The 24,934-nt window shown below is 36.7% G+C and overlaps 1 protein-coding gene across 2 annotated transcripts in view; it reads right to left on the bottom strand.

The window, feature by feature from the left end:
• Positions 1–7,653: 7,653 nt before the first annotated feature.
• Positions 7,654–24,934, bottom strand: part of LOC136812101 (hippocampus abundant transcript 1 protein-like) — a 43,809-nt gene continuing 26,528 nt past the window's right edge. For both annotated transcript variants that reach the window (XM_067068608.1, XM_067068609.1), the window contains 6 exons: positions 21,469–21,582; positions 19,451–19,522; positions 18,274–18,386; positions 13,172–13,269; positions 11,422–11,624; positions 7,654–9,302 (listed from right to left, as the gene is read on the bottom strand). In XM_067068608.1, the coding sequence (XP_066924709.1) occupies positions 9,066–9,302; positions 11,422–11,624; positions 13,172–13,269; positions 18,274–18,386; positions 19,451–19,522; positions 21,469–21,582 (837 nt within the window). In that variant the 3' untranslated portion in view covers positions 7,654–9,065. The remainder of the gene's footprint in view (positions 9,303–11,421; positions 11,625–13,171; positions 13,270–18,273; positions 18,387–19,450; positions 19,523–21,468; positions 21,583–24,934) is intronic.

Here is a 24,934-nt window from a genome sequence, read left to right on the forward strand (position 1 = left end):
ACGAGATTCAACTTGTGACAATATATGAGTACCCCTTACCATTTATGTTTTGATTAGCAAATGTTTTGATTTGAGAAAGACAAGTGATAAAGAAAATTTATATTTTGTTAAACGAACGCTTGCTGCTGTTGTTGTTGTTGTGGATAAAGTCAAACGAGATTTGGTGTTGATATTTTTTGCTGATTTTGGGGTACAAATTTCGAATATTGTTATTTCGTCGCTATATTGCAGAAACTTGGAAAAAATTATCAGTTATTGCTTTACAAGAAATCATTCATGGTTACAAAACCCCCCTGTTTTTATTGAAGTTTGAGAAACATTTGTATGAGAGGTAATGCCGAGAGACGGGGGTACACACACAATGGATTTAACATACTCATCAACAGAGAATTCTCCTTTTACTTCACCTTTTCAATCACCCAAAATTAGCCCGGCTTCTTCACGGAACACTTCGCCAACCAGGCTATCCACACGTGGCGGGCACTTAAAACGAGCTAATTCGTACCGCAAAAGTAATCGGAAAGGGATGAGTAAAATGAATGACATGATCCGGAGACGAACACAAAGACACCGGTCACAATCCGATACCGACATCACAGCCGACGAAGACAAAACGTCGGAAAAAGAAACGGCGAAAATCCGACGTGAGAAAAAATCTATTTCTGAGGATTTTAGTGAACATTTTAAAGTTAATTCTACGCAAAATTCGAGACCGACCTCCACGCATTCTGCTTATTCAGATTCCAGTCGACCGGGAACTCCGGACCGTAAAAAGTCCATTAGTCAGATGTTAGACTTGAGACGTCTCATTGAGTTAAGTCCTAAGTTACACCGGCATAAAAACCGCGCTAAAACACCTACAGACGAACCTGATAATAAAGAGACTTCAGAAAGTGGACCATTATTTCAAGCTACCACGATGTGGGTTCCAGGATATGACTTTAAGACAAAACAACAAACATCGCTTGATGATGAACGTGGGCCTTCGAGGAGTTTTTTATCTCGCCGTGGCTCTAAAGATCGCAACTTGTTGGCATTGTTAGGGAGTAGCTCACCTAATTTATTGAGACGTGGCTCGAAGGATAAAATTGAAAAACAAGAACCGAAAGGTAAACAAAAATACACGCGTTGCGATACATCCCCCTTACCGGTAAACTTAGGGCGGCCGCAACACGAGGGCGGTACCAAGAACGCATTACGCCAATGTAAGTCGGACCACGGTGAGTTTATGAGCGTTTCCCAACGTAGCGCAATTTTGGCTCAAAAACATCAAGATTTTCGAGATCTGAAAAAATCGCGTAATACCGAGCCTGAACCGCCGAAAGGAGTTATCGCATCAGGAAACGTCGCGAAAATCTCGAACACTTTCGAAGACGGGTCCATCTACGTAAAACCGACCGAAGATTTGACGACGATGAAGAAAACCGAGAAACGATTCTCAGGGGAATACGATAACATTGTTCGTGAAAGAGCCGAAAGTTTTGAATCCGGTGAAGCTTTCCGACAGAATAAACGTCGGTCTTATACGACGTACGACGGTTTCCGACTTGAACGACACGGCTCTGAAAGTGGTTACGCCTCTCCGACGGAGAGCAACATATCAGACGTATGTGCTCCACCACAGATCAATATCATCCCGCACGATGCTGTAGAATTTCAATCTTGGCGCGATGCAGGGGTTTGGGATGAAAGCACAACATTTCCATCAAAATCTAACCATTTGAAACCTCCAGGTGCCAACGAGTTGAGCATGAAAATGACGAATTTATGCGTCACGGAACTTTGAAAGAGTTTTTGTTTTTTATTGCTAGTTCAACCCGTTGGGAATCTATAAATTTTACCCTAGTAAATAGATTGACTTTCAAGTTATCGATTGAAATCTAGCTATAATGGTGGACTTGTTTTCAGTGGGTCCAGTCTACTTTTTACCCACAATTAAATTTCCAATAACAATTTTTTCAAAATAAAGAGTGCTTTGCTCTTATAATGGAAAACCTGACAGACTTTTATTTCATGATATTCATGACGTAATGTTTTCTACGGAAATACCCCGGTTTTAGCAGTGGCAAATTTAAACTAGACAAAAGTTGTATAAAATTTGCCACTACTGGCAAAAACCGGGGTCTTTCCGTAGAAAACATTACTTCATGAATATATCATGAATTTAAATGGGATTTAAATACGCTATTCAAATCCAATCAGACGAATGCTAACTTTACACCTAATTAAAAATATTTCGGAATCTGAAACTACAAATCGGCCTTTATTACACTGAGGGAAAGAGTTTTTCATCAATATGATACCTGACCTGAAACATCGATACTTCATCTGTCAATTTTGATATATATTTTTAGGATGTTTTGATAGCTTTGGATCTACTAATACTTCCGAGAACCTTACTGAAACAAAAATACGTAGTCGCAAAGAATAAAAACAAACAAAAGGTTTTCAGAAATTTTGAGAATCGTTTGCACCATTCTAGTCAATACAAGCCATAGTTTTATAATTATAGGGTATTTTACTTTATTTTAATAAATACATAAATTGTACATACACATTTGAGTTTTTTTGCAAACGTCTGGTACGTCTTGCATTGATAAAGGAATATTTCATTAATGAGAAATAACAATTTTGTCTGGAATTCTTCTCACTGTAATAATTGCAGATTTGCTAGTAATTAAGGAGGCCCCCAGCGGTTTTCGTGATGGCGTGATTGGCGTTTTTCAAGTTCGTGATTTAAGATTTTAAAGTGCGTGATTGCGTGATCGCAGGAACCAACGTGATCAACGTGATCGTGATGGAAAGGAAATTTAACTCGTGATAACGTGATTTTGGAAATATTTTTGCGTGATTGCGTGATTTGAAAGGTGACTGGGAAGTAGCCTATTGAAGAGAGCTTCTTAGCGACAAGTACACGTTTTTACAAGCTCTTTTTAGATTTAGTTGGTCGTTAACATACGATAAAACAGTTTTGTTGATAAATATAATAAAAGCCGTCTACACCAAAGTCATCGGTCACGTGACTGTGATGCCTCTGTTAGACAAGCCCCCGGATACCATACGTTCTCCAGTTGTGTATACCACAGGGCCTGTTAGAAAATCCGGTTGGTAATTTACATTCATAGCTGTCTAGACCACAGGGCCCCTGTTAGACAAGCCCTGGGTACCTTCTAGGAGGGTCGTAATACTTCCGCCACACTTGTATTTAGCATTCCTCAGATATACTTTTAGAATACCGTACAACGAGGGAAACAAAGACGACACTAAATGTAGTAAAGTAAAGTAATATAAAATAACATACGTTTGAAGATTTGGAAAAAGTTCTCCTAGCTCTGGTCATCAAGGATTTACACAATGAAAGATATTTTGACCAAGCATCGGGCTTTTCATTCACATGTCGGTGTCCGTGGTGTTGTATGTCCGTCTTTGAAAAAGCAGCGTTTTGTCAATTCATGTTTACTTTTCGTGATGTTTTATTTCGCTACCATTTTTAATTCATTTATTGGGGCTCTTCCAGAAAGTTTTTGTACATGGCGGGGGGGGGGGGGTGGAGGATATAATTGGACACTTTGTCCGGAGGGGGATAGTGAAAAATCTGAAAAATTTGCCTTGTTTTGGGGGTAAACCTCCTCTGATTAGGGGTGATTTTGAATGTCCGGGAGATGGACATGTTATATCCTCCACCCCCATATTCAATTTCTTTCTGGAAGAGCCCATGCATAGTTCTACATATCTGGAAATAAAGAGAATGAATATAAGAAATGGAAAGAAAACAAAGGTTGATTGAATTTGCTTGAGGATGATGAACTAAGAGATTTGAAGAGGTGGTCACACATACTCAGAGGCTACCTTACCGGGGAAAAAAATGTCAGAGTTTTATTTAGTCGGGGAAAAATTTCGTCACAGAGGCACATCGTCCTAGAGGCATTTTCGTCACTTTTCCCCGACGAAATTTACAACTTAGTCACTTCCACCCAACTAAATTGTCCAAATGAAATGGTTTCCTTCACTTGCTCGAAAAAAGATCTGGTAAATCGACGTTGAAAGCATCAATTTCGGTTAATAAAGGTGTAAAAAAATTAGATTTTGATTTTGGTAGGGTTTAAAAGCGGGTAAAAGTTTTGGTCGGGGATAAAATATCGGGGAAAAAAATTCGTCACTTTCTCCGATAAGGTACTTCTTGTACACCGAAACGTTTTGAAGAATTTGTAACTTGGAGAATCTATTTGAAATCCATTGAAAAACCGTACAGGGGGTGGACGAACCTTTTCAATTCAATAAAGTTTTCCAAAATGTGTAGATACCCCCTGGAAAATGCCAAAATTTGCAAAATTACCCTTGGAAAAAATCTTTTCATACCACTTTAAGGTAAAAAAAAATTTTTCCGAGATTTTTTGTAAATTTTACCACTTTCCAGAGGATATAGACATTTCCAAGAATTCATTTTTGAATTGAAAAGGTTCTTCTACCCCCCCCTGTATGGATAAAATGACAATGCAAAGATTAGTTCCCAAGTCTGCGATGCTGATATTCTTAACCTTTACCACGCCGAAGCCTTAAATTTACGTTCTAATATATAGCCGAGGCCGTAAATATACGTTATTCATGGGGTGTTAAGAAAAGCCGCCCTACCGCCTTAAAGACGCCTTTAAATCCCGGGAAATGTCTTATATGACGGAGAGAAAATGTAAACAAACTATTTTCAATAGTTTGAAACCACCTACTTTCGATTTTAACTGTCAAAACAAACTGGAAAATCAGGCAAAATATTCTTTTGGAAATTATGAGCTCATTGACTGCTGTAACTAACTTTTTATGTTTATTTAGTGGAAAATGGTTTGTTTTATTGGTTGGAAATGTTATGTATTGCTTGTTTGTAGTTTAGTCAGTGTTTGAGGTAAGTTTCTGCCTCTTATTCTTTAGTATGACGGTACATTAAGGGTGGAATGGAGGCTTGTCGGCCGTCATCGACCGTCACCGAAACCCAAGTTAAGGCTTCTGATAAGGCTGCAAAGAGTTTCAAAGTGTATATACTATGTTATTTCTATTGCTTACATGCTGGTTGATGATAGGAAAGTCATTTTTAGCTGTTTTTAGTGATATTTCCCATAAAAATTACCTCAAGGGGCCTCTGCCTTACGTGCCTCTGATTTACGTGGAAATTTTCTCGAAAACCAAGGTTCTCTAAAAATGAATTCTGCCTTTTCTAGTAAAGGTATGATTGTGATTTTTTGGCTAGCAGTTGTAGTTATAATGGTGGAAACAATGAGCCAGAAAATTATGGTATCGCAAATGTTCTCCCCACTTTTTTTTTAACCGGAACTTAAAATTTTGAAAAATATGACAAATTGCGTTTTAAAGCAGAAGACTACTGTGTCACCATTGATAGAGGAAAATCCTTTTTTTAACATTTTTAGAAAGCAGGATAGTTGGGCTTTCCAGAATGGGCTTATTCTTTTGAATCGGTTTAGTAGATCAAAAGTTATGACAGAAAGCGTAAAAGTGTCATTTTTCCCAAAAAGACAAGGCGTGCACGGGGTGAAGTTCCCAAAGAGAAGGCGTGGTAAAGGTTAAATTATGTTCCAAAAAAATTGGCAGTCCTCTCGAAAGAGATTAAAAGTAATACCTCGATGTAAAGTTAATTTTGAGCGGATTAATCCAAGGCTTAAAAAATCTTCCAAATAAACGAAATTAAAAATGATGAAGAAAAAATTCATTATCTATATCTAGAACCAATAATTACAGCCTTCCGAAGTAGGCTAAAAATGGCTAATAATGGCCAGAATGGACGCAGTCATTTTCCGGCAATTTCATCATGAATGTTCTTATGATGGCAATTAAGCACCAAAAATCAATCAATAATTAGCAATCGTGCGATTCAAATAATAATCCATATTCTAAATCAATTGTAAAAATTCACAAAATATATAATTCATCATGAAAATGAACTAACTAATAAAAGTTTTTTTTTGTAGATAAAAATGTTCACCCAATGAAAGTGGCACTGTATTTATAATACACCTTTCGACCGTAGCCGCCAATAGACCTTTTCATAAATTACGTCACGAACATCACTTGCCTCGTATTCAAACAATTACCATAGCGATTATGTCCCTTGAGACATCAAATGATTTTTTTATAAATAAAAAGTAATTTTAATAAAATCCGGTTGGAGTTAATCGCCATGGCAATAATTTCAAAACGAGGCAAGTGATGTTCGTGACGTAATTTATGAAAAGATCTATGCCGCGCGGGCATTTTTTTGTCCGTTTTACCACCCGAAAACCATCCCAGTCTTTTTTTCGCACCTAAAGACAATAGAAAAAAGTATAAAAAAGGATTGGATTGAGTTTAGGGTGGTAAATTAAATATTAAATTGGCACGCGTTTGACCGCGCGACAACGGTCGAAAAGATGCGTTCCATAAGATATATATTATGTCAAAGAAGCTATTATAAAGTTTATTTATTGATGAAAGATGCAGATCCATCTTGGCTTTCCGAAGCAAAGAATAACAAAAAAAGAAATTGTCGTCTCGAGTACATTAAGTATATACCAAACGGAAATAACGCAAGGACTTTCTTTAAAAAAATCGAAATCTATCTACAGAATACATTCTTCTCGAGATGCATAAATTTATTTTTGACCTCGTTTTTCAAACAGATTTCATTGCTATGAAATTATACATTTAAACCAATTTAAATTCCCAAAAGGCAAACATTAACTCTAAAACAAAAGTACTTGAAATTCAAAATGTCTCATGAGGTGTAAACAACACAATTATCATTGTGAATATGTAATTTTATAGCAATGAAATCTGTTTGAAAACGAGGACAACAATAAATTTATGCATCTCGAGAAGAGTGTATTAGCTCTAGCTAAAGTGGGCGCAAAGTTGGTAGCTAAAATCTTTGCTTGAAAGAGATTTAACAAAGAAATTTCAGTGACGTCAAAAGAGGGCATTGCATTGAATTTAGACAGCCCCTTTTATATCCACTATAATTCACAATTAGAATAGGCAGGGCGAAAAGTGGGCCGTCTAAACTAGAGCTCACTCGAGAAATAACGATGAACTACGCAAAGCAGTTCAGGAAATGTGACGCAACGTATTGTAGATAGATTATTTGAAATAAAATTTGTACATTACACCACATTGCCTGAAGATTGCCCCAGAAAATCCAAGTTAGTTAGTCTTGATATTCTGCCCGAATAGACCTTTTCATAAATTACGTCACGAACATCGCTTGCCTCGTATTCAAACAATTACCATGGTGATTATGTCCCTTGAGACATTAAATGATTTTTTATAAATAGAAATTAGTTTTAATAAAATCCGCTGGGAGCTAATCACCATGTCAATAATTTCAAAATGAGGCAAGTGATGTTCGTGACGTAATTTATGAAAAGGTCTATTAAATGGAACCCAAGAAAGTCGAAGTTAGTTACCTTAAGGGGATTAAGGTTTAAATTTAAACTCGCGAAAATTAATCTTGCACATTATGTTCAGGTTTGTCTAAAATCTCAAATCCCTTAGGAAATTGAAAGAAAATAGTCAAAGAAGGCATTATTTCGTGAAAATAAGTCCCGCAAAAATTAAATTATTTCCGAAAAAATTTGTCTCGTGAAAATAAGTTCTCTCAAATATTAATCCCCTAAAGTTAATTAGTCTTGATATTCTGCCCGAATTAAATGGAACTTATTTTTGAAAAAAATATTCTACAAGTCGCCAAAATTGAATAGTTTTCACCGAGATACTAAATTAAAATTTCTTTAGGATTTTGGCTGCTCGAATGAAAAGTTTACCCGGGAGATATATATTACGTTTCTAAACATTGTAGGAAAATTGGAGAAAATAATACTCGGAATTTATAAATAGTAACTAATTAAAGTACACTAGAATGGTCCATTTCATTTTATATCCATACAGGGGGGGGGGACGAATATTTCCAGAGGGTAATCCGAGAAAAATTTCCAGGGGGTTGTTTTCTCGATTTTAGTTCGTCCACCCTCACTTTAAGGTATGAAAAGAATCTTTCTAAGGGTACTTTTGCAAATTTCGCCATTTTCAAGTAGGGTATTCACAGATTTTCAATAAGCTTTTTTGACTTGAAAAAGTTCGTCCACCCCCTGTATGGTTTTTTAATGAAATAGCCCAATGATTGGCGAAAGAAACAGATTGTCAACGTCTCGAAAGAATATGTTTGCTTTTCCTATTTTCAATATCGAGTATATGTATGTGTGTTTTTCAGCGACGGAGACGGTAAGGTTCTAATTTGACTAGATCCTAACCAGCTGAGGACGACGGTAAATCAGCACTTTTACCGTCCTCGATTTTGCGGGTCAGAATTGCGGGTCCTCAAAAGTACAAATGCATAAACTCACTAATAAAATTGTCAGTGTGTTTCCTTTGAAAAAGCTTGTGATGATTTGTATATTAAATTGACAGCTTTTTAACTACCTAAAAATCTAGACCAAATAATATATCAAACTCGCTGCACTCGCATTAGCCTAGTTAACTAAGCCCGTATTCACAAGGCTAGGACACACGGCTAAAGGCAATATAGCGTTTTCGGGGCTTTAAAGATTTTTACGGATTTTTACGGATTTTAAGTTTGCCTTGGAATACTGTTATTCAGTCACAACTTACCATCAGATTTATCCTAGTAAACACTCACTTCACCTATCAAACTAGCTTAGATTTCTAGGCTACACTTGCATTAAATATGAAGTAATTTAGGATATTTCCTTTTAAAGAGCGAGCAGGATTTTTCATGTAGCTGCTTCAAAATAATCAACAGAACTAAATTATGTTTCTATGGCAGCAAGACATCAACCAAACAATTCCATCGAAAAACTCCATCCATCAATACTCGTTCGATTGTGACTGAAACTTCCAACGAAGGATTATCATTTTTCATTCTGCCCACTGATCTATACCATGGATGCAATTTCTCAAAACCAGCGAACGGAGATCTAACCAATGATTCATCATAGAACCGAAGAAATAATACAATTTGAAATTTCATACAACTCCATTATCGCCATAAAGCATGCACAAAAATGATACTATAAGACCTCATCACGTAGAAGTCCAGTTTGATCATTGATTTCAAACTCGCTATCATAAGAACTACACGATACCGTCCGTTCGGTCGTTCCGTCATGGATAACGCTTGATAATGAGGACTCGCGTTTGAGCGGTCGTGGATGAGGTTTGGTTTCAGGTAAGAATAAAGCAGTCAATAAGGACAGAAATACTAAACAAGCACCGAACAAAAACGGCGGACCAGGAATCACCGAGCTCTGAAAAAAAAGAAAAAGAAATTTTTAACCATCAAGAATAAATTGTTATTATGCAATGTTTCAGTCTTTTTATTTCCAAAGTAGGAACAAAAAAGTGCTTACATGGGATCATCCCCCCAGGAAGATGGGGGGGGGGAATCAGATTTTGGTGCCAGGGGGGAAGTGAAAATTTCAAGCTTGATGGGGGGAGAAAGGCGAATAGGGGGTATATTCAGTCCTCTACCTAGTGGGGGGAGTAATAGGATAAATACAGACCTTCCTGGTGTGTTTGGGCATTCAGGCTTATGAGCTTGTCTTTCTAGGGATTTTGAGAGTCTTTTTTTTGCTGTAGTAGCTTGCAAATTGAGGCGAGTCTGGATCATCACTTCGCAACCCTTATACAATACGGTTAGGGGGATTTCCCAATTGGGGGGAGCACGAATTTTAAAGACAGGTGGGGGGGGAGGCCAGATGGGGGACTTTAGCTCATATTAGGGGGGACCAAAAAGCTGGAGGACGCCATGGCTTAGGCTTACTTCGAAAATAACATTCCTTTTATCAGCACATGTTTGCATTGTTTATTTTCTAGGGGAAAGCGGTTTTATATTAATTTAAGGGCTCTGACCATAGTGAATTTTGATGTTGTACAAAACATAAATTTCTGCGTGATAAAACATTGACATGTTATACATTTTCTGTTAGGCCAACTATCCTTGAGTCTGAAAATTTATGAATCGCAAAGAAAAAAATTGATGAAGAAGAAAATGAAGACTTTTGCAACGAACAGTATTTCAACTTTTCGAAGAAGAAAAGCAATTTGCAAAGGCAATTCTTTGTTAAAAGTGTAAAAGAACCTGAAACATAACTTTTATGCTCAAGTACCAAAATCAATTTTTTGACTATGGTTAGATCCCTTAATTTAAATTATGGAATGAACCCTGACCGAATAAGATTATAAGTCGATCGACTAGGTTGTTTCCATGTTAAGTGACGAAAAGGTAAGTCCTTCTTATTTGTATACAGCACAATAATTATTTTTGCCGGAAAAACATCAAACGATAGGAGGGCTCAACGTTCTCATTACCGGGGACAAATTTCTGCTTTTTTGCGGGCATACCGGCAAAAATAATTATTCTGCTGCGTACAAATGCGTTTAAAACACACAAGGGCCTATGGAATGACTACCTAACAAAGTTGTATCTACTTTTGTTCCTACCCCGAGCGTTGTTGGTCTTTTAACGTTGCTTAAGGGCTCTGACCATAGTCAGAAAATTGATTTCATTATCTGAACATAAAAGTTATGTTTTAGATTCTTTAACACTTTTAACAAAGAATTGCCTTTATAAATTGCTTTTTAATCAAACCCCTTAAGAGTAATTAAGAACTTAATTGCAAAGATGACGTTATGAACTTTGAAAAGACGTTAATAATATGTTGCATCACCTTCTTTTATAAAAAGTGCTAAGTTTTAATGGGTAATTAACCTTTTTGTTTCGAACTTTTTTCAAACTGTCCTCAAAGAATTGAACTATTTTAAATTTTGCGGAAAATTTTTCTAAAAAGATGTGTCAAAAGTTTTGACTGTTTTTTTAAGCAAAATCCAGATGAAAAATTGATGAAAAACCACTATTTTGAAGATTTCGAGACAAAGAAGCATTTACAAAAATTTTCCGCAAAAATTTTTATTGTTCGGTAAAAGATACACCATCTGCTGCAAAAAAATTTTTCAAAATGTTTTTTCTTCGCCGAAACTAAGCTCTGCAAAGTTGAAATACTCTTCCTCGCAAAAGTCTTCAGTTTCTTCTTCATCAAATTTTTTCAATGCAATTTTTGAATTTTCAGATTCAGGAATAGTTTGTCTAACAGAAAATGTATAACATGCCATAGTTTTGTTGGTTACATCAGTCAGAAAACACATTTTAAACACGGCAATTATGAAAAATTCACTATGGTCAGAGCCCTTAAGAAGCAAACGAAAAGTTTTGCCGGGAATTAGAAAGTTTAGCAATCCTTCAGCATCAACTGATGTTTTTTTTAATTCTTATCACGACTAGAAGCTAAGTATATTGAGTTGTCAATGAAGACGTTAAGAAAATGTTTTCACACTAAAAAAAAAAAGGTTTCAAAAAATGAGTCTTACAGATACGGATTTAACACCCGGCCTATGTGACAGTAAAGAAGCATTGGATGGTTTCATTGAAGGGGCGGTGGGCGGGATTGCTGTGGCGGTTCCAATGTTATCCGTCAGGTTGACGTGAAAAATGTAAAAGATGACTCCGTACAATGCAGGACCCATTCCGTTACACAAACCACGGATACCGGTCACCAAACCTTGCACGACACCTACAAATAAAAGTAAAGTCGACGCTCTCTAATTCGATTTTCAAGTGGAAGCGGATTTTCATCGAATAAGGGAGCATATCGAATGTTAGAGTATCGTTGACGGTGACTTTCAATATTATCTAATACCTTATCGGGGAAAAAAATGTCGGGGTTTTAATTAGTCGGAAAAAATCTCGTCGGGAAAAAGTTTCGTCAGCTAGAGGCATTTTCGTCACTTTTTCCCGACCAAATTTACAATTTAGTCCACCCGACCAAATTGTCCAAATGAAATGGTTTCCTTCACTAGCTCGAAAATAGATCTTGTAATTCGACGTTTAAAGCACTAATTTTGGTACATAATGGTGTAAAAAAATTAGATTTGATTTTTGGTTGGTTTTGGTCGGATGATAAAATGTTGGGGATAAATTTCGTCGGGGAAAAATTTCGTCACCCCTCAAAATTTCCGTCACTTTCCCCCGACATTTTTTTCCCCGATAAGGTAATGGAACATTAGAACGACGACTAAGAGAATGTCAAGTTTAAAGATGAATACACGCCTTGCCATGAAGATGAAAAAGCAATCCTGATGATAAAACTCCTGACATTTTAAACAGGGCTTACTACTTTGAGTTTAACCACTGACCTTTATTATCCCTGGACCAAGTTATATCTGCCATCTTTGATCGAAGTTTTTTTGAAAGTTAGTACCCGCAAAGAAGCCATTGTAGTGTTTGAAAATTTGCCTAACGACAAAAGGCGCTACATCATTAGTGTAGAAGCAAAACTAGATCTAGCGCTCTCTCCGCGGGTACCAATTTCAAAAAAATTACGGTTAAAATATTTTGGATGGCCGGCATTGAGTAACTTGGTCCAGGGATATATAAAGGTCAGTGAGTTTAACTCGTCAAAACTAGCATTAAATACCGAAAGACGAGGATTGACAAGAAAAATATTTGCGAGCTCCCGTGGACATCTTACCACTTACCAACAAAAAGAATCTCAAGAATGCTATTTTTGTCCGGTTGAAAAAAAAAACAAAGAAAGTGACCCACATTACAAACAGAATCTATGCTCAGTAAATAGACCTTTTGTAGGACACGACGTTCATGTTGAATATAATTAAAAACTCCAGCATCGAAACAATGATAAGGAAATATTTTCAATTTCACGCATTTACTCTTAGGTTCCAAATAAACGCCCCCCCCCCGCTTTTTAATTTTACGAAAATTTTCTAACCCTCCGGACCTTATTAGAACCCCCCCCAACGTTTATTGACTTTTAAAAATTTTATCAGCTTTCAAAGAGCTCTAAATAGCCTGATATATTTACCTTGTTTTTGGGGTTTCGTAACTACAGTTTCCAACCCCCCCGGACATTAGCCCCCCATCCTCCGTTTATTAAAATTGTGAAAATTTTCAAACCACCTCGTTTATTCGAACCCCTCAACCCCCCGTTTATTTGGAACCTAAGAGTACTGATTATGCTTTCGTGTGTTTTTGTTGTTCTATACAGGAGTTTTTAATTATTCACCATACAACGACGTCTTACAAAAGGTAAATTGGCCATACCTTGCTGGTCAGAGTCTGCATTACAAGAGATCAGTGCACTGATAGCAGGATATGATAGACTGGATAGAGCTGCTAATGTACCAGCCGCCCACATCATCCTATAGGTGAGAAGGGAAGTAAAAAAGATTTGTATTAACTTTACTAAAACTAGTACATAGCTTACACTAACATGCCACCGCAGCAATATAATATTTAAAGAATTCTATAATAAATTGTATAATCACTGTCGAACGTGCTAACCGCACTGGCTCAACTTCAGTATCTTTGAAATCATTCGTAGGCCCAATTGTAAACTTAATGGCTTAAGAAAAATTATAGTATTTTGGGTTTTAGTCTCGTTTTGGCGAAAAACTCGTCCCCAGGCCCCAAAAATCAAAATTTTGAAAAAATGAAAGAAACACCCCCAGGGATTTGCCCAAGGATCAAGTGTGCAAAATTTCAGCCAAATCGGACCACTTTTGAAGTCTCCAGCCTGCCCCAAAGTTTTAGCCTCGTTTTGGCGAAAAACTCGTCCCCAGGCCCCAAAAATTAAAATTTTGAGAAAATGAAAAAAAATACCCCCAGGGATTTGCCCAAGGATCAAGGGTGCAAAATTTCAGCCCAATCGGACCATTTTTGAAGTCTCCAGCCTGCCCCAAAGTTTTAGCCTCGTTTTGGCGAAAAACTCGTCCCCAGGCCCCAAAAATCAAAATTTTGAAAAAATGAAAAAAAACACCCCCAGGGACTTGCCCAAGGATCAAGTGTGCAAAATTTCAGCCAAATCGGACCATTTTTGAAGTCTCCAGCCTGCCCCAAAGTTTTAGCCTCGTTTTGGCGAAAAACTCGTCCCCAGGCCCCAAAAATCAAAATTTTGAAAAAATGAAAAAAACACCCCCAGGGATTTGCCCAAGGATCAAGTGTGCAAAATTTCAGCCAAATCGGACCATTTTTGAAGTCTCCAGCCTCCCCCAAAGTTTTAGCCTCGTTTTGGCGAAAAACTCGTCTCCAGGCCCCAAAAATTAAAATTTTGAAAAAATGAAAAAAACACCCCCAGGGATTTGCCCAAGGATCAAGTGTGCAAAATTTCAACCCATCGGACCATTTTGAAGTCTCCAGCCTGCCCCAAAGTTTTGGTGACAGACACACACACACACAGACACACAGACATTCTCAGATTCTAGCTCAACTGAAGTTGAGAATAACAATGTCAATTGCAAGATTATAAGAAATGCATGGGGACAAAAAAATAGTTTGGTTAAACGAAGAAATAAAAGATTTTCTTTTTTCCTGAAAATAATAACAATAACACTCCATCTAAATAAATAAAAACGATGGCCTAGTTATAATTAAGGTTTCGACGAAGACATGAAAAAATCTAATTAAAAAGAAATGACTCTTATGTTTTGCAAGCTAAAGTTTATTCCACTTAAATTGGCATTCATTTTTGCTATCATGTGGAAACCATATCAGAGTAATTAGACTACTCAAGTACCTAATAAACGTACAGTAGCGAATAAACGTACAGGGTCGAAAATGGAGGCATGCAAACCTAATTGAAGGATCTTTTTAATGAGGTTAGGGGGTAAATATTGGGTAATTTGCTTTCTTTTGACGAGTAGAACAAACCTCAAAAGTCAAAGATGGATATTTATCATTAGAAACAAAAGTAGGCACTTGAAATTGAGGAAAATTTTTGTTAAAATTAATAAACGTACATGTACGTTTATTAGATACCCGAGAGAGCAAAACAAACTTCCAATTTACATGGAATAGATTTTAAATGTAAGACGGGTTCAAGAAACGAGCTTGTCGGAACAGGTTGACGAGATAAAGCTTTTAATGCTTTAAAAAATAATCAGGAATAATTAATTGATTTGATTATTGATTGATTTAATTACTGATTGATTGATTGATTGATTCTCTATTGCTACTTTGCCTAATAAACAATAGTCAAGAGGATACTGCGGATAAAATTTATCAAAAAGTTCTGCGCCATCTTAAATAGAGCGAAATAGAAACCAATCCTAGCTAAGGCCCGGACTCCACTCGCCTACGCTTTGATTGTACTTCTCAAGCAAAATCTTTTATGTTGTTGGTCAAAAGAAAAATAAAGATATGCCATTGTGGTCCATTCAGACGTACAGTCGAGAAAAGTTGAAATGCGCCTAATTTTTTTTAAAGTGCATAGTACTTTTTCATGATGCAATCTTTTCTCCAAACTAAAAGCTGATTGATTCATTAGATGATCGCACCGCAGACAATGAAGAGACGTGCCTTCAGGAAGCTAGACTTTTTGAGTTTATAGCTATATACTTTCACTTTATGGTGTTTCTGTATGACTGTCTGTGTGCCTAGTCTAACCACCGTTAAATGCCTTCGGGAAGGTCCCTCCTAACTTGGAAAGCCAGAATTGGAGCTATTTCACCAAACTACTGGAGCGCAAGTTATTACGTAGGCTATCACAACTGAAAAAGTTGAATGTATGCGCCTATACAAACTTTTCCAGGTTTTCCAATAGATTTACCACACTGAACAAACAGTGAAAACACTCTAAGTGAGGTAAATCTATTTTGAAGACCAAAAAAAAAGTTTGTTTACATCGATTCACATTCAATTTTGGATTCATATGTACATTCTACTTTTTTGTACTTTGCCGGTATCTTGTTTTACCGAGTTAAGAAAGATATTCCCGAGTTAAGACCATATAATGGTCTTTAAAGCTTAAGAAGCTCTATAAACAATAAAGGTAGTTATTAATAAATAACAGACAATATAAATTACAGTTTGATAAGTTTGAACAAAAATATCAACAAAATGTACATTTGAAAACTTGAGCAAATTTCTTTAAAGATTCCCGAAAAAGAATTGAAATCATTGCTGAAATGAACTTCTGACTAAATTACAGTATTTATTCAGTTTTAAAGACAAGAAACAAAATTAGACATACAAAACACTTTTTCCATTCAATGAATCGAATCAGCTCATCATCATAACCAGTCTGCCATTTTGTTTGTTTTGATTTGCAAAAGTAATATTGTAATCCTTGTTATGGTGTAATTATATACTTTTTCTATAATTTGCATTTATAACACTCGCTTCAGCTTTTCAATGCTAAATCAAAACTTATGAATTGTAATATATAATAATTGTAATAGCATATAATAGCATATAACGTAATATGAAAATGTGTATAACATTTGCCGCTGTATAATTTACCGCCATATTTTTGCGGAACTCTTAATTAGCCGGAACATACAATACTAACAAACGCGCGCGCGCAAAAATTCGAGATTCCTGTCCAATATCCTTGCGTGAAGCTATGAAGGCCTCCTCACTCGCTACGCTCGTTGCGGGGGCAATTACATAATTCAATATATTAGAGTGGATTTTTTAGGATTACAGTTGACCCTCTCTAATTCGAGAAAGTTGAGTGTAGTTTTTTAGTGGTAGGAATTCAGTGGTCGGTTAGAGGGCTTTTTATAACAAGAGCCTTGGGTATGCTTAATATATTAAATGTTCTATTGATCATTATGGGCTCTCATGAAATTATCACCGAAACGTCCCTATAACGTTCATAACATCCAAGGTTGTACAAACGTCCCTATAACGTCCTAATAGTGGTGTGTAGAGTTCATTCAGTGATTTCCTCACACTTTTCTTTTGATCACTTAACCTTTACCACGCCGAGGCCGTAAATTTACGTTCTAATATATAGCCGAGGCCGTAAATATACGTTTTTCATGGGGTGTTAAGAAAAGCCGCCCTACCGCCTTAAAGACGCCTTTAAATCCCGGGAAATGTCTTATATGACGGAGAGAAAATGTAAACAAACTATTTTCAATAGTTTGAAACCACCTACTTTCGATTTTAACTGTCAAAACAAACTGGAAAATCAGGCAAAATATTCTTTTGGAAATTATGAGCTCATTGACTGCTGTAACTAACTTTTTATGTTTATTTAGTGGAAAATGGTTTGTTTTATTGGTTGGAAATGTTATGTATTGCTTGTTTGTAGTTTAGTCAGTGTTTGAGGTAAGTTTCTGCCTCCTTATTCTTTAGTATGACGGTACATTAAGGGTGAGGACTGGAGGCTTGTCGGCCGTCATCGACCGTCACCGAAACCCAAGTTAAGGCTTCTGATTAGGCTGCAAAGAGTTTCAAAGTGTATATACTATGTTATTTCTATTGCTTTCATGCTGGTTGATGATAAGAAAGTCATTTTTAGCTGTTTTTAGTGACATTTCCCATAAAAATTACCTCAAGGGGCCTCTGCCTTACGTGTCTCTGATTTACGTGGAAATTTTCTCGAAAACCAAGGTTTTCTAAAAATGAATTCTGCCTTTTCTAGTAAAGGTATGATTGTGATTTTTTGGCTAGCAGTTGTAGTTATAATGGTGGAAACAATGAGCCAGAAAATTATGGTATCGCAAATGTTCTCCCCACTTTTTTTTTAACCGGAACTTAAAATTTTGAAAAATATGACAAATTGCGTTTTGAATTTTTTTCAACTCTAAGGCAGAAGACTACTGTGTCACCATTGATAGAGGAAAATCCTTTATTTTAACATTTTTAGAAAGCAGGATAGTTGGGCTTTCCAGAATGGGCTTATTTTTTTGAATCGGTTTAGTAGATCAAAAGTTATGACGGAAAGCGTAAAACTGTCATTTTTCCCAAAAAGACAAGGCGTGCACGGGGTGAAGTTCCCCAAAGAGAAGGCGTGGTAAAGGTTAAAGTATAATCTCTGGCCCAACCTTCTTGCTCTCTTGAAAATTCCGTCTTACAATCGAACAAAAGATTCAATCAAAACTCGTTACATAGATCGTGGGTCTACTCTTAGAAACGTTTTTACCCTTTTTCAGATTTTGCAAGAGAAGGTTGAAGTATCGATGGAGAATCTCAAAGTTCGCTACCGTGGCTGGGATCTCCATCATAGATATCTTAAAAAAACACACTTGAGATTTTTTTATATAAAACACTAGATAGAGCTAACTGCGTTTGTAAAGGCTCGCGCAAGCAAATTGTGACACTACCTTATCAAAGATGGCGCATAGTTTTGCTTCAGCTAAAGACAGAATAGCTACATCTAGTGTTTTATATAAGATATCTGTTATTCCCACACTTACCAGAACTGCGTTGACAAGCCATACCAGATTAGTTGAAGAATTTGGAATGTCAAGGCTAAGCATATTGTGTGTTTCAAACCTAACGTTTTTATCAGCAGTGTCAACACTAGAGTCTGGAAACGAGAAGAAATATCACTTGCTATCATAAACGATCAATGACTGGACGACAGACGAGGATTAGACAATACGGTCGAAGCTCCATAACTCGAACACGCACGGAGAACTTGTTCGAGTTAACGAAATTTTGAGTCATAAGACATTGTTAACTGAAGGGACGAGAAAGCTTGTTCGAGTCAAAATAGAAAATTCGAGTTAAAGAGATTCGAGTTAAAAGAGACTCTACTGTATTGATATGAAATATGTGTCTGTAATGAAACGGAAACACTTATGTAAAAATATTCGAGAAAACTTCGAGTTATAAAAACCTTTAAAAATAAAATTCTATGAACACGTGAGGAAAACAATTTTGCAGAAATAGTCTGTGCCCCTCTGTTGAGGATATCGTATATCAAGGAGGTTTACGATTTTTGTTCAAAAGTGGATATCCAGGGGGGTAAAGTGTCTACAAAGGAGCGGATATCCAGGGGGTAAAGTGTCTTTCTAAGTAAAAAATACCATGTCCAGAAGTAAGCATCTTTATAAGAGAGGATATCCAGGAGGTTAAGCATATTTTAAGAGGATATCTAAGGTGTCTTAAATAATAAAGTAGGATATCCAGGGGGTTGGATATTATCAATATCCTCAACAGTGGGGGTAAAAATTTTTCCTGGAAAAGTCCAATTCGGAACAACAGGTGGCAAAAACGAAAACGCTGGATCTCAAGCTACAATCAGCGCCGAAATGTTCTTCAAAATTTAAAGGTTGGGTGAGAATAATTGCAGTTTCAGTATCTCACTTTGCTTTATTGGATTTTTCGATTTGGGAGGGATTAAGTGGCTTCCAGGCTATATTCCCAGCCTTATTGGAACATTTTTGAGCTTTAAGATCCTGAGATCCTAAGATCCTAAGTGTTAAGTCTAATGTTACAACTCAGAGTTAAAACTCTACTTCTAAACTGTACTTCAAAGCACTTAGGGATCACTTGGGTTTACAAAGTTTTAAGGGAATTCCCCTTTTTGTGCCAAATATTTCGGCACTGATTCTAGATGAATGGCATTTGAAGATGACGGCGTCCTACCTGTACAATGACGGACAAAAATCCGACAACGGCGATGTAAATGGCGACTTCTTGTTGGTTGAAACCAATGGTCTGTAACGGGAAAGAAAAGTGGTAATTTAATGCTTGTTCAATAATTTATTACATTTTCCCGCCCTTTGCAGTAGTAGACCTTATTTTTGAATTATTAGCACTTCTTTGATGCCAGTAACCATTAAAAAAAAACAGTTTTTATTTTTATAACTATTTTCTGGACAGGGATAATTCACATTAGAACTTGATTTCTCGGATGACACCCAAATCCAGCTGGCAGTGACGGGGTTTGAGCCCATAACCTTCAGATTGTGAAATGGATGCTGACCTACATGGCCAAAAGATTATGTCGAATAAAAAACAAACAAAAAATCGTCGACAAGACATATGAAAACACCAACTTTCTTGACCGTAAGTGACATTATAAAACCATACTCGTCAATCAGAAAATTTGCCTTGTTTTATAATAGTCGAACGTGCGCACCGCACTGGGCTCAACTTCAGATTTTCCCGTTATTAAAAGGCCCAATTGTAACATTTCAAATATTTAGTATTAGGTAGCAAATATACTTTGTCCGTTTTGGCTGAAACTCGTCCCCAGGCCCCAAAAATCAAAATTTTCAAAAAATGAAAAAAACACCCCCAGATATTCACCCAAGGAACATGTGTGCCAAATTTCAGCCAAATCCGACCTTTTTGAAGTGTCCAGGCTGCCAGCCTCGTTTTGGTGAAAAACTCGTCCCCAGGCCCCAAAAATCAAAATTTTCAAAAATGAAAAAAACGCCCCCAGATATTCACCCAAGGAACAAGTGTGCCAAATTTCAGCCAAATCCGACCTTTTTGAAGTGTCCAGGCTGCCAGCCTCGTTTTGGTGAAAAACTCGTCCCCAGGCCCCAAAAATCAAAATTTTCAAAAAATGAAAAAAACACCCACAGATATTCATCCAAGGAACAAGTGTGCCAAATTTCAGCCAAATCCGACCTTTTTTGAAGTGTCCAGGCTGCCAGCCTCGTTTTGGTGAAAAACTCGTCCCCAGGCCCCAAAAATCAAAATTTTCAAAAAATGAAAGAAAACACCCACAGATATTCACCCAAGGAACAAGTGTGCCAAATTTCAGCCAAATCCGACCTTTTTTGAAGTGTCCAGGCTGCCCCAAAGTTTTAGCCTCGTTTTGGCGAAAAACTCGTCCCCAGGCCCCAAAAATCAAAATTTTCAAAAAATGAAAAAAAAACCCCCAGATATTCACCCAAGGAACAAGTGTGCCAAATTTCAGCCAAATCCGACCTTTTTTGAAGTGTCCAGCCTGCCCTAAAGTTTTCGGACGGACATACATACAGACAGACAGACAGACATACATACAGACATTCTCAGATTATAGCTCAACTGAAGTTGAGAATAGCTCTAGTTTAGACGGTCGACTTTTTGCTTTGCCAATTCCAATTCTTAGAATAGACAAATGGTTGGTAAAAAGTTAGTATAGTTAAAATCTTTGCTTGAAAAAGATTGACAAAAGTCATTGCATTGACGTCAAAAGAAGCCGGCCGATTCATTGACTCTAGAGACAGCAAACTTCCTGCCCGGTTTGATTTGCAATTGGAATGGGCAGACTAGCAGATAGCGGACCGTCTTAACCAGAGCTCAAATTGAGACCAAGATAAATGAAATGGGTAAATTGATGCTTAAGAGTGGGAGAGGTAGACTCGTAGGCTATTTCATGGTCGGAAAGAATCATGAGTAATCAGCACAGATTGCGTCATCATAACAGCAAGACGCAAAAATATACAAAATTTGAGACCGATACAAAGTCGTTACCAAAGCCTTTTTTCAAGGTCGAAATGAATCATGGGTATTCAGGACTGATTGCGTCTTCATAACGGCTTCCCGTTGGCCAGACGCACAATAACGAAAAAAAAAATAGACCGATAGAAAGTCGTTACCAAAGCGCAGTGGTCCTAATTACCCATGATTCCTTTCAACTTTGAAAATGGCTTATGGGCGTCACTTACATGTTGTAGATAGAGAAAGATGCATGAATATTGTCCGGCTTCCGGCAAATAAGACAGAAAGATTGTGATACATAACAACAAGACCATTGGGTCATTACCAACTTTCCGCAATGACTGAAAGTAAGAAAGAAAGGAAAATATAATATAATACAGTGAACACTTGTTTATTCGAACTTCTATTATTTGAATTTTCTATAATTCAAACTTGTTTCCAGTTCCCGTCAAGGAGAAACCCTCATAAAATACTTTCTATAGTTCGAATCGCTCTGTATTTCGAACAAATAACATTCCTCGTTTAAGTTCGAATTAGCGAGAGTGGACTGTATCTAACCGATGTCAAACAAAGGAAAATTTGCTTGTTGTTAGCCGCAACAAAGTGCACTACCAGAGGGAACCCTATAATAATTATCTACCGTAGATTTTGTAATGAAAAGACGAAGAACTCATTTTTCAAATCTTAAAAACTTCTCTTGGAAACTTTGCGATGATTATTTTCATAATGTCATGGAATTTAAGCCACAGTGATCTATTATCTGATACTGTGATGGCGGATTGGCGGTAGGTACACTTTCAGTGCATTTTCTCTTGATTTACCCAACCCTTATAGTGCACTATATTCCCCAGCTGTAAATCTGCGTGAAAGAAGAAGCTTAAGAAATTTTTCAAAGAAAAACTAAGAAAATTATTCTTGTCAGCTGTAATTGTAATTAGAGTGCATTTTGGGACGCTGAAAAACCCCACCCTTAAGCGCGGCACATGATGTAGGCCAGATCATATGAGTGCCCCCGGGCCGTAAAGGAGCGGGCCAATTTCCCATCGGAGAGGAATGATAGTCGGCATGTGATATGCATGAACCTAAGTCAGGTTCATCTTCAGTAGAAAGTATTTCATCATACCGGGACCCTTTTATGTAACCCACTAGTTGTCAAACAATTTTTGATATGCATAAGTCAAGATTACTTATCGATGATTATCTATCGGAAACGCCCGAAGAAACTAGAATTTGACCCCTGTGTATCACTAAAAAAATATAGAAAAACAGAGATCAAATTCCTTCCAGATTTTTCGGGTGTTTTTGATAGGAAAAATTATATAATCTGACTTAACTTAACTTAGGCGCATGAGAACGCCGAAAAAATGATTGATGACCAAACACACCTATTTTTGGGCAAAAATTAAGTTTATATATGACGGCATTTTATTCATACCGATGGGTCTAAACGTGGTCTACTAAAACTGAATTTATCCAGAGAATAAGAGCGTCAAAACTAAAGAAACTGTAATACATAGAATTGTTATTTATACAATCTGATATTACCCCAAAACAATTACTGTATTATCATATAACACCCATACTACTGTATTACACGGATTATAAACGATTCCAGTCTACTTCTCCTGGTTCATTATGTATACATATTTGTCAAAAGTGTTGCAAAATAAATTATATTATAATGAATTTGTGAATTGTTCTCTGGTGCCTAAGATACACGCTTTTTGATAAGAATATACTTTATAAGAATATCCATGATGAAATTGGCCAAAAAAATGAAGAATACCACCAGCCGAAAATCTTTCATTCTCGTAAAGAGTTTTCTTCGTTGGATGTTGCTCGAAACATAGCTTTGATTGAATCTCGAAAATCTTTCATTCTCGTAATGCAGATTATTGGGTTGGCGATAGTAGCCACGGGCATTGGTAAGTAGAAAATAAATCTCAAGGAAAGTTTGTCTTTTATGGTGTGTTTTGTATAATACATCCCAATGCAAAAATCTGTAACCATGATGAAAATGATGACAATAAGTTGTGTCAGAAAGATCAGTTTACACGTGCTCAAAGCGCGTTTTTCATTTTCTGCGTTTTGATTGGACGAGGCCGATACAATAAGGGATTCTGATTGGTTGTTACCATTTCTCCGCGTTTTTAACGCGTTTCGAACGCGGTTGTATATAATCGAAAGCGTTACTGTAACAATAAGACTAATTACGGCATTGATGATGAGAGTTGGTAGCTTGTCTAAGAAAAATAAAGTGATAGTCATCAAAGCTAGCACCCATACGATTCCAATGTAATACAAGAAGTGTTTTGTTGAGATGTTCCCTCGGTAGACGATCGGATCAGTTATTGCTTTGTACCGATCGTAAGATAAACATATCGTTGTGAAAAATCCGGCGTTTAGGATCGGGGTTCCTATATACGACACAAGGTTCAAAGTACGGAATAACTTCTGGTCATCAAACGCCAATGAAGCGTATGACGTCATCGGAAAGCATACAAAACTAGCTGCAAGGTCACACATACACAGATGAATTAACAAAAAATTGAACATTTTTCGAAGCCTTTTGAGAGGATCCTTGATAACTGCCGAAATAACCAATGTGTTTAAAACAATACTGATGATTGCTGCGAAACCGAAAATTGCTCCGATGGAATACTTGAATAAGTTGAAATTCATTTTATGAGCTCTACACAGCAGCGACGATGTCCTCTTATTTGTAGTTGGTTAAATTTTGTAGACGAGAGCTCCCAAAGCACAAACAGCTTCTCGTGTGAATTCTCACCACAGCAAATTAATTTTATCAAAATAGAATTTGTCAAATAGTGAAGACGTTTTTGTATCTAAGCATCGAAATAGAGCTCTCAAAGCACAAACGGCTTGTCATGTGAATTCTCATAATGACAAATTAATTTTATCAAAACAGAGTTCCAAAACCACAAATAGCTTCTCTTCTAAATGCTTGTATCATAATAAGAAGTAATGTATGCAAGTGAAATCTTGCAATGGTTTGTTGGGGAAAAACAAACAGCTAGCACAATTTTGTTTATATCAAATTACCTTGTACAAACATTCCATTTTATCTTCTATAACCTTAGTCTAGCATGCTAGAAAAAATAAGCTAAAGATATTGCAAGAGATGAATTGTTGTTGTTACAAACTGATATTATCCCGTAACAATGATATTACATATTATCCGTAGTCTGCATGTCTGTTTTCTGTTTTCTTTCTGTGTATCACTTTCGTTTTCGCAAGCAATATTTTTGTTCTCGAAAAGTTTGTTTTGATTGACAGATCGGATAGAGCCTGGTTTAGACTTTATACAGCCTTTGTTTTGAAACTTAAGACCCGTCTACATTTAGTAATTCTAATTTTAATGCCTAGGTTTGCCCGACCCTTTATTTTCCTCTTTTCTTTTTTTTGAAATATTTTCGAATGTATTTAACGATCGCATTTATTAATGACATTGGGCAAACAAATTCCTTTTATAGAAAAGAACATTTCAAATGTACAGGGTGTCCCTAATAAAAGTATCGAGTTTGAACATGCGATTGAGTAAAAAAGTTTGTGTGTGTTATCGCTAAAATATAAGAACGTTCTCCATCACATAGGATCATTACAAAAGGTAGTTACAACGTATAAATTAATCAATAGCCCTTTTACTATTCCCCTGTTGCATAAATGTACGTC

The sequence above is a fragment of the Clytia hemisphaerica genome, unplaced genomic scaffold (assembly GCF_902728285.1).
Source record: "Clytia hemisphaerica strain Z4C2 unplaced genomic scaffold, Clytia hemisphaerica genome assembly, whole genome shotgun sequence".
NCBI classification, from domain to species: Eukaryota; Metazoa; Cnidaria; class Hydrozoa; order Leptothecata; family Clytiidae; genus Clytia; species Clytia hemisphaerica.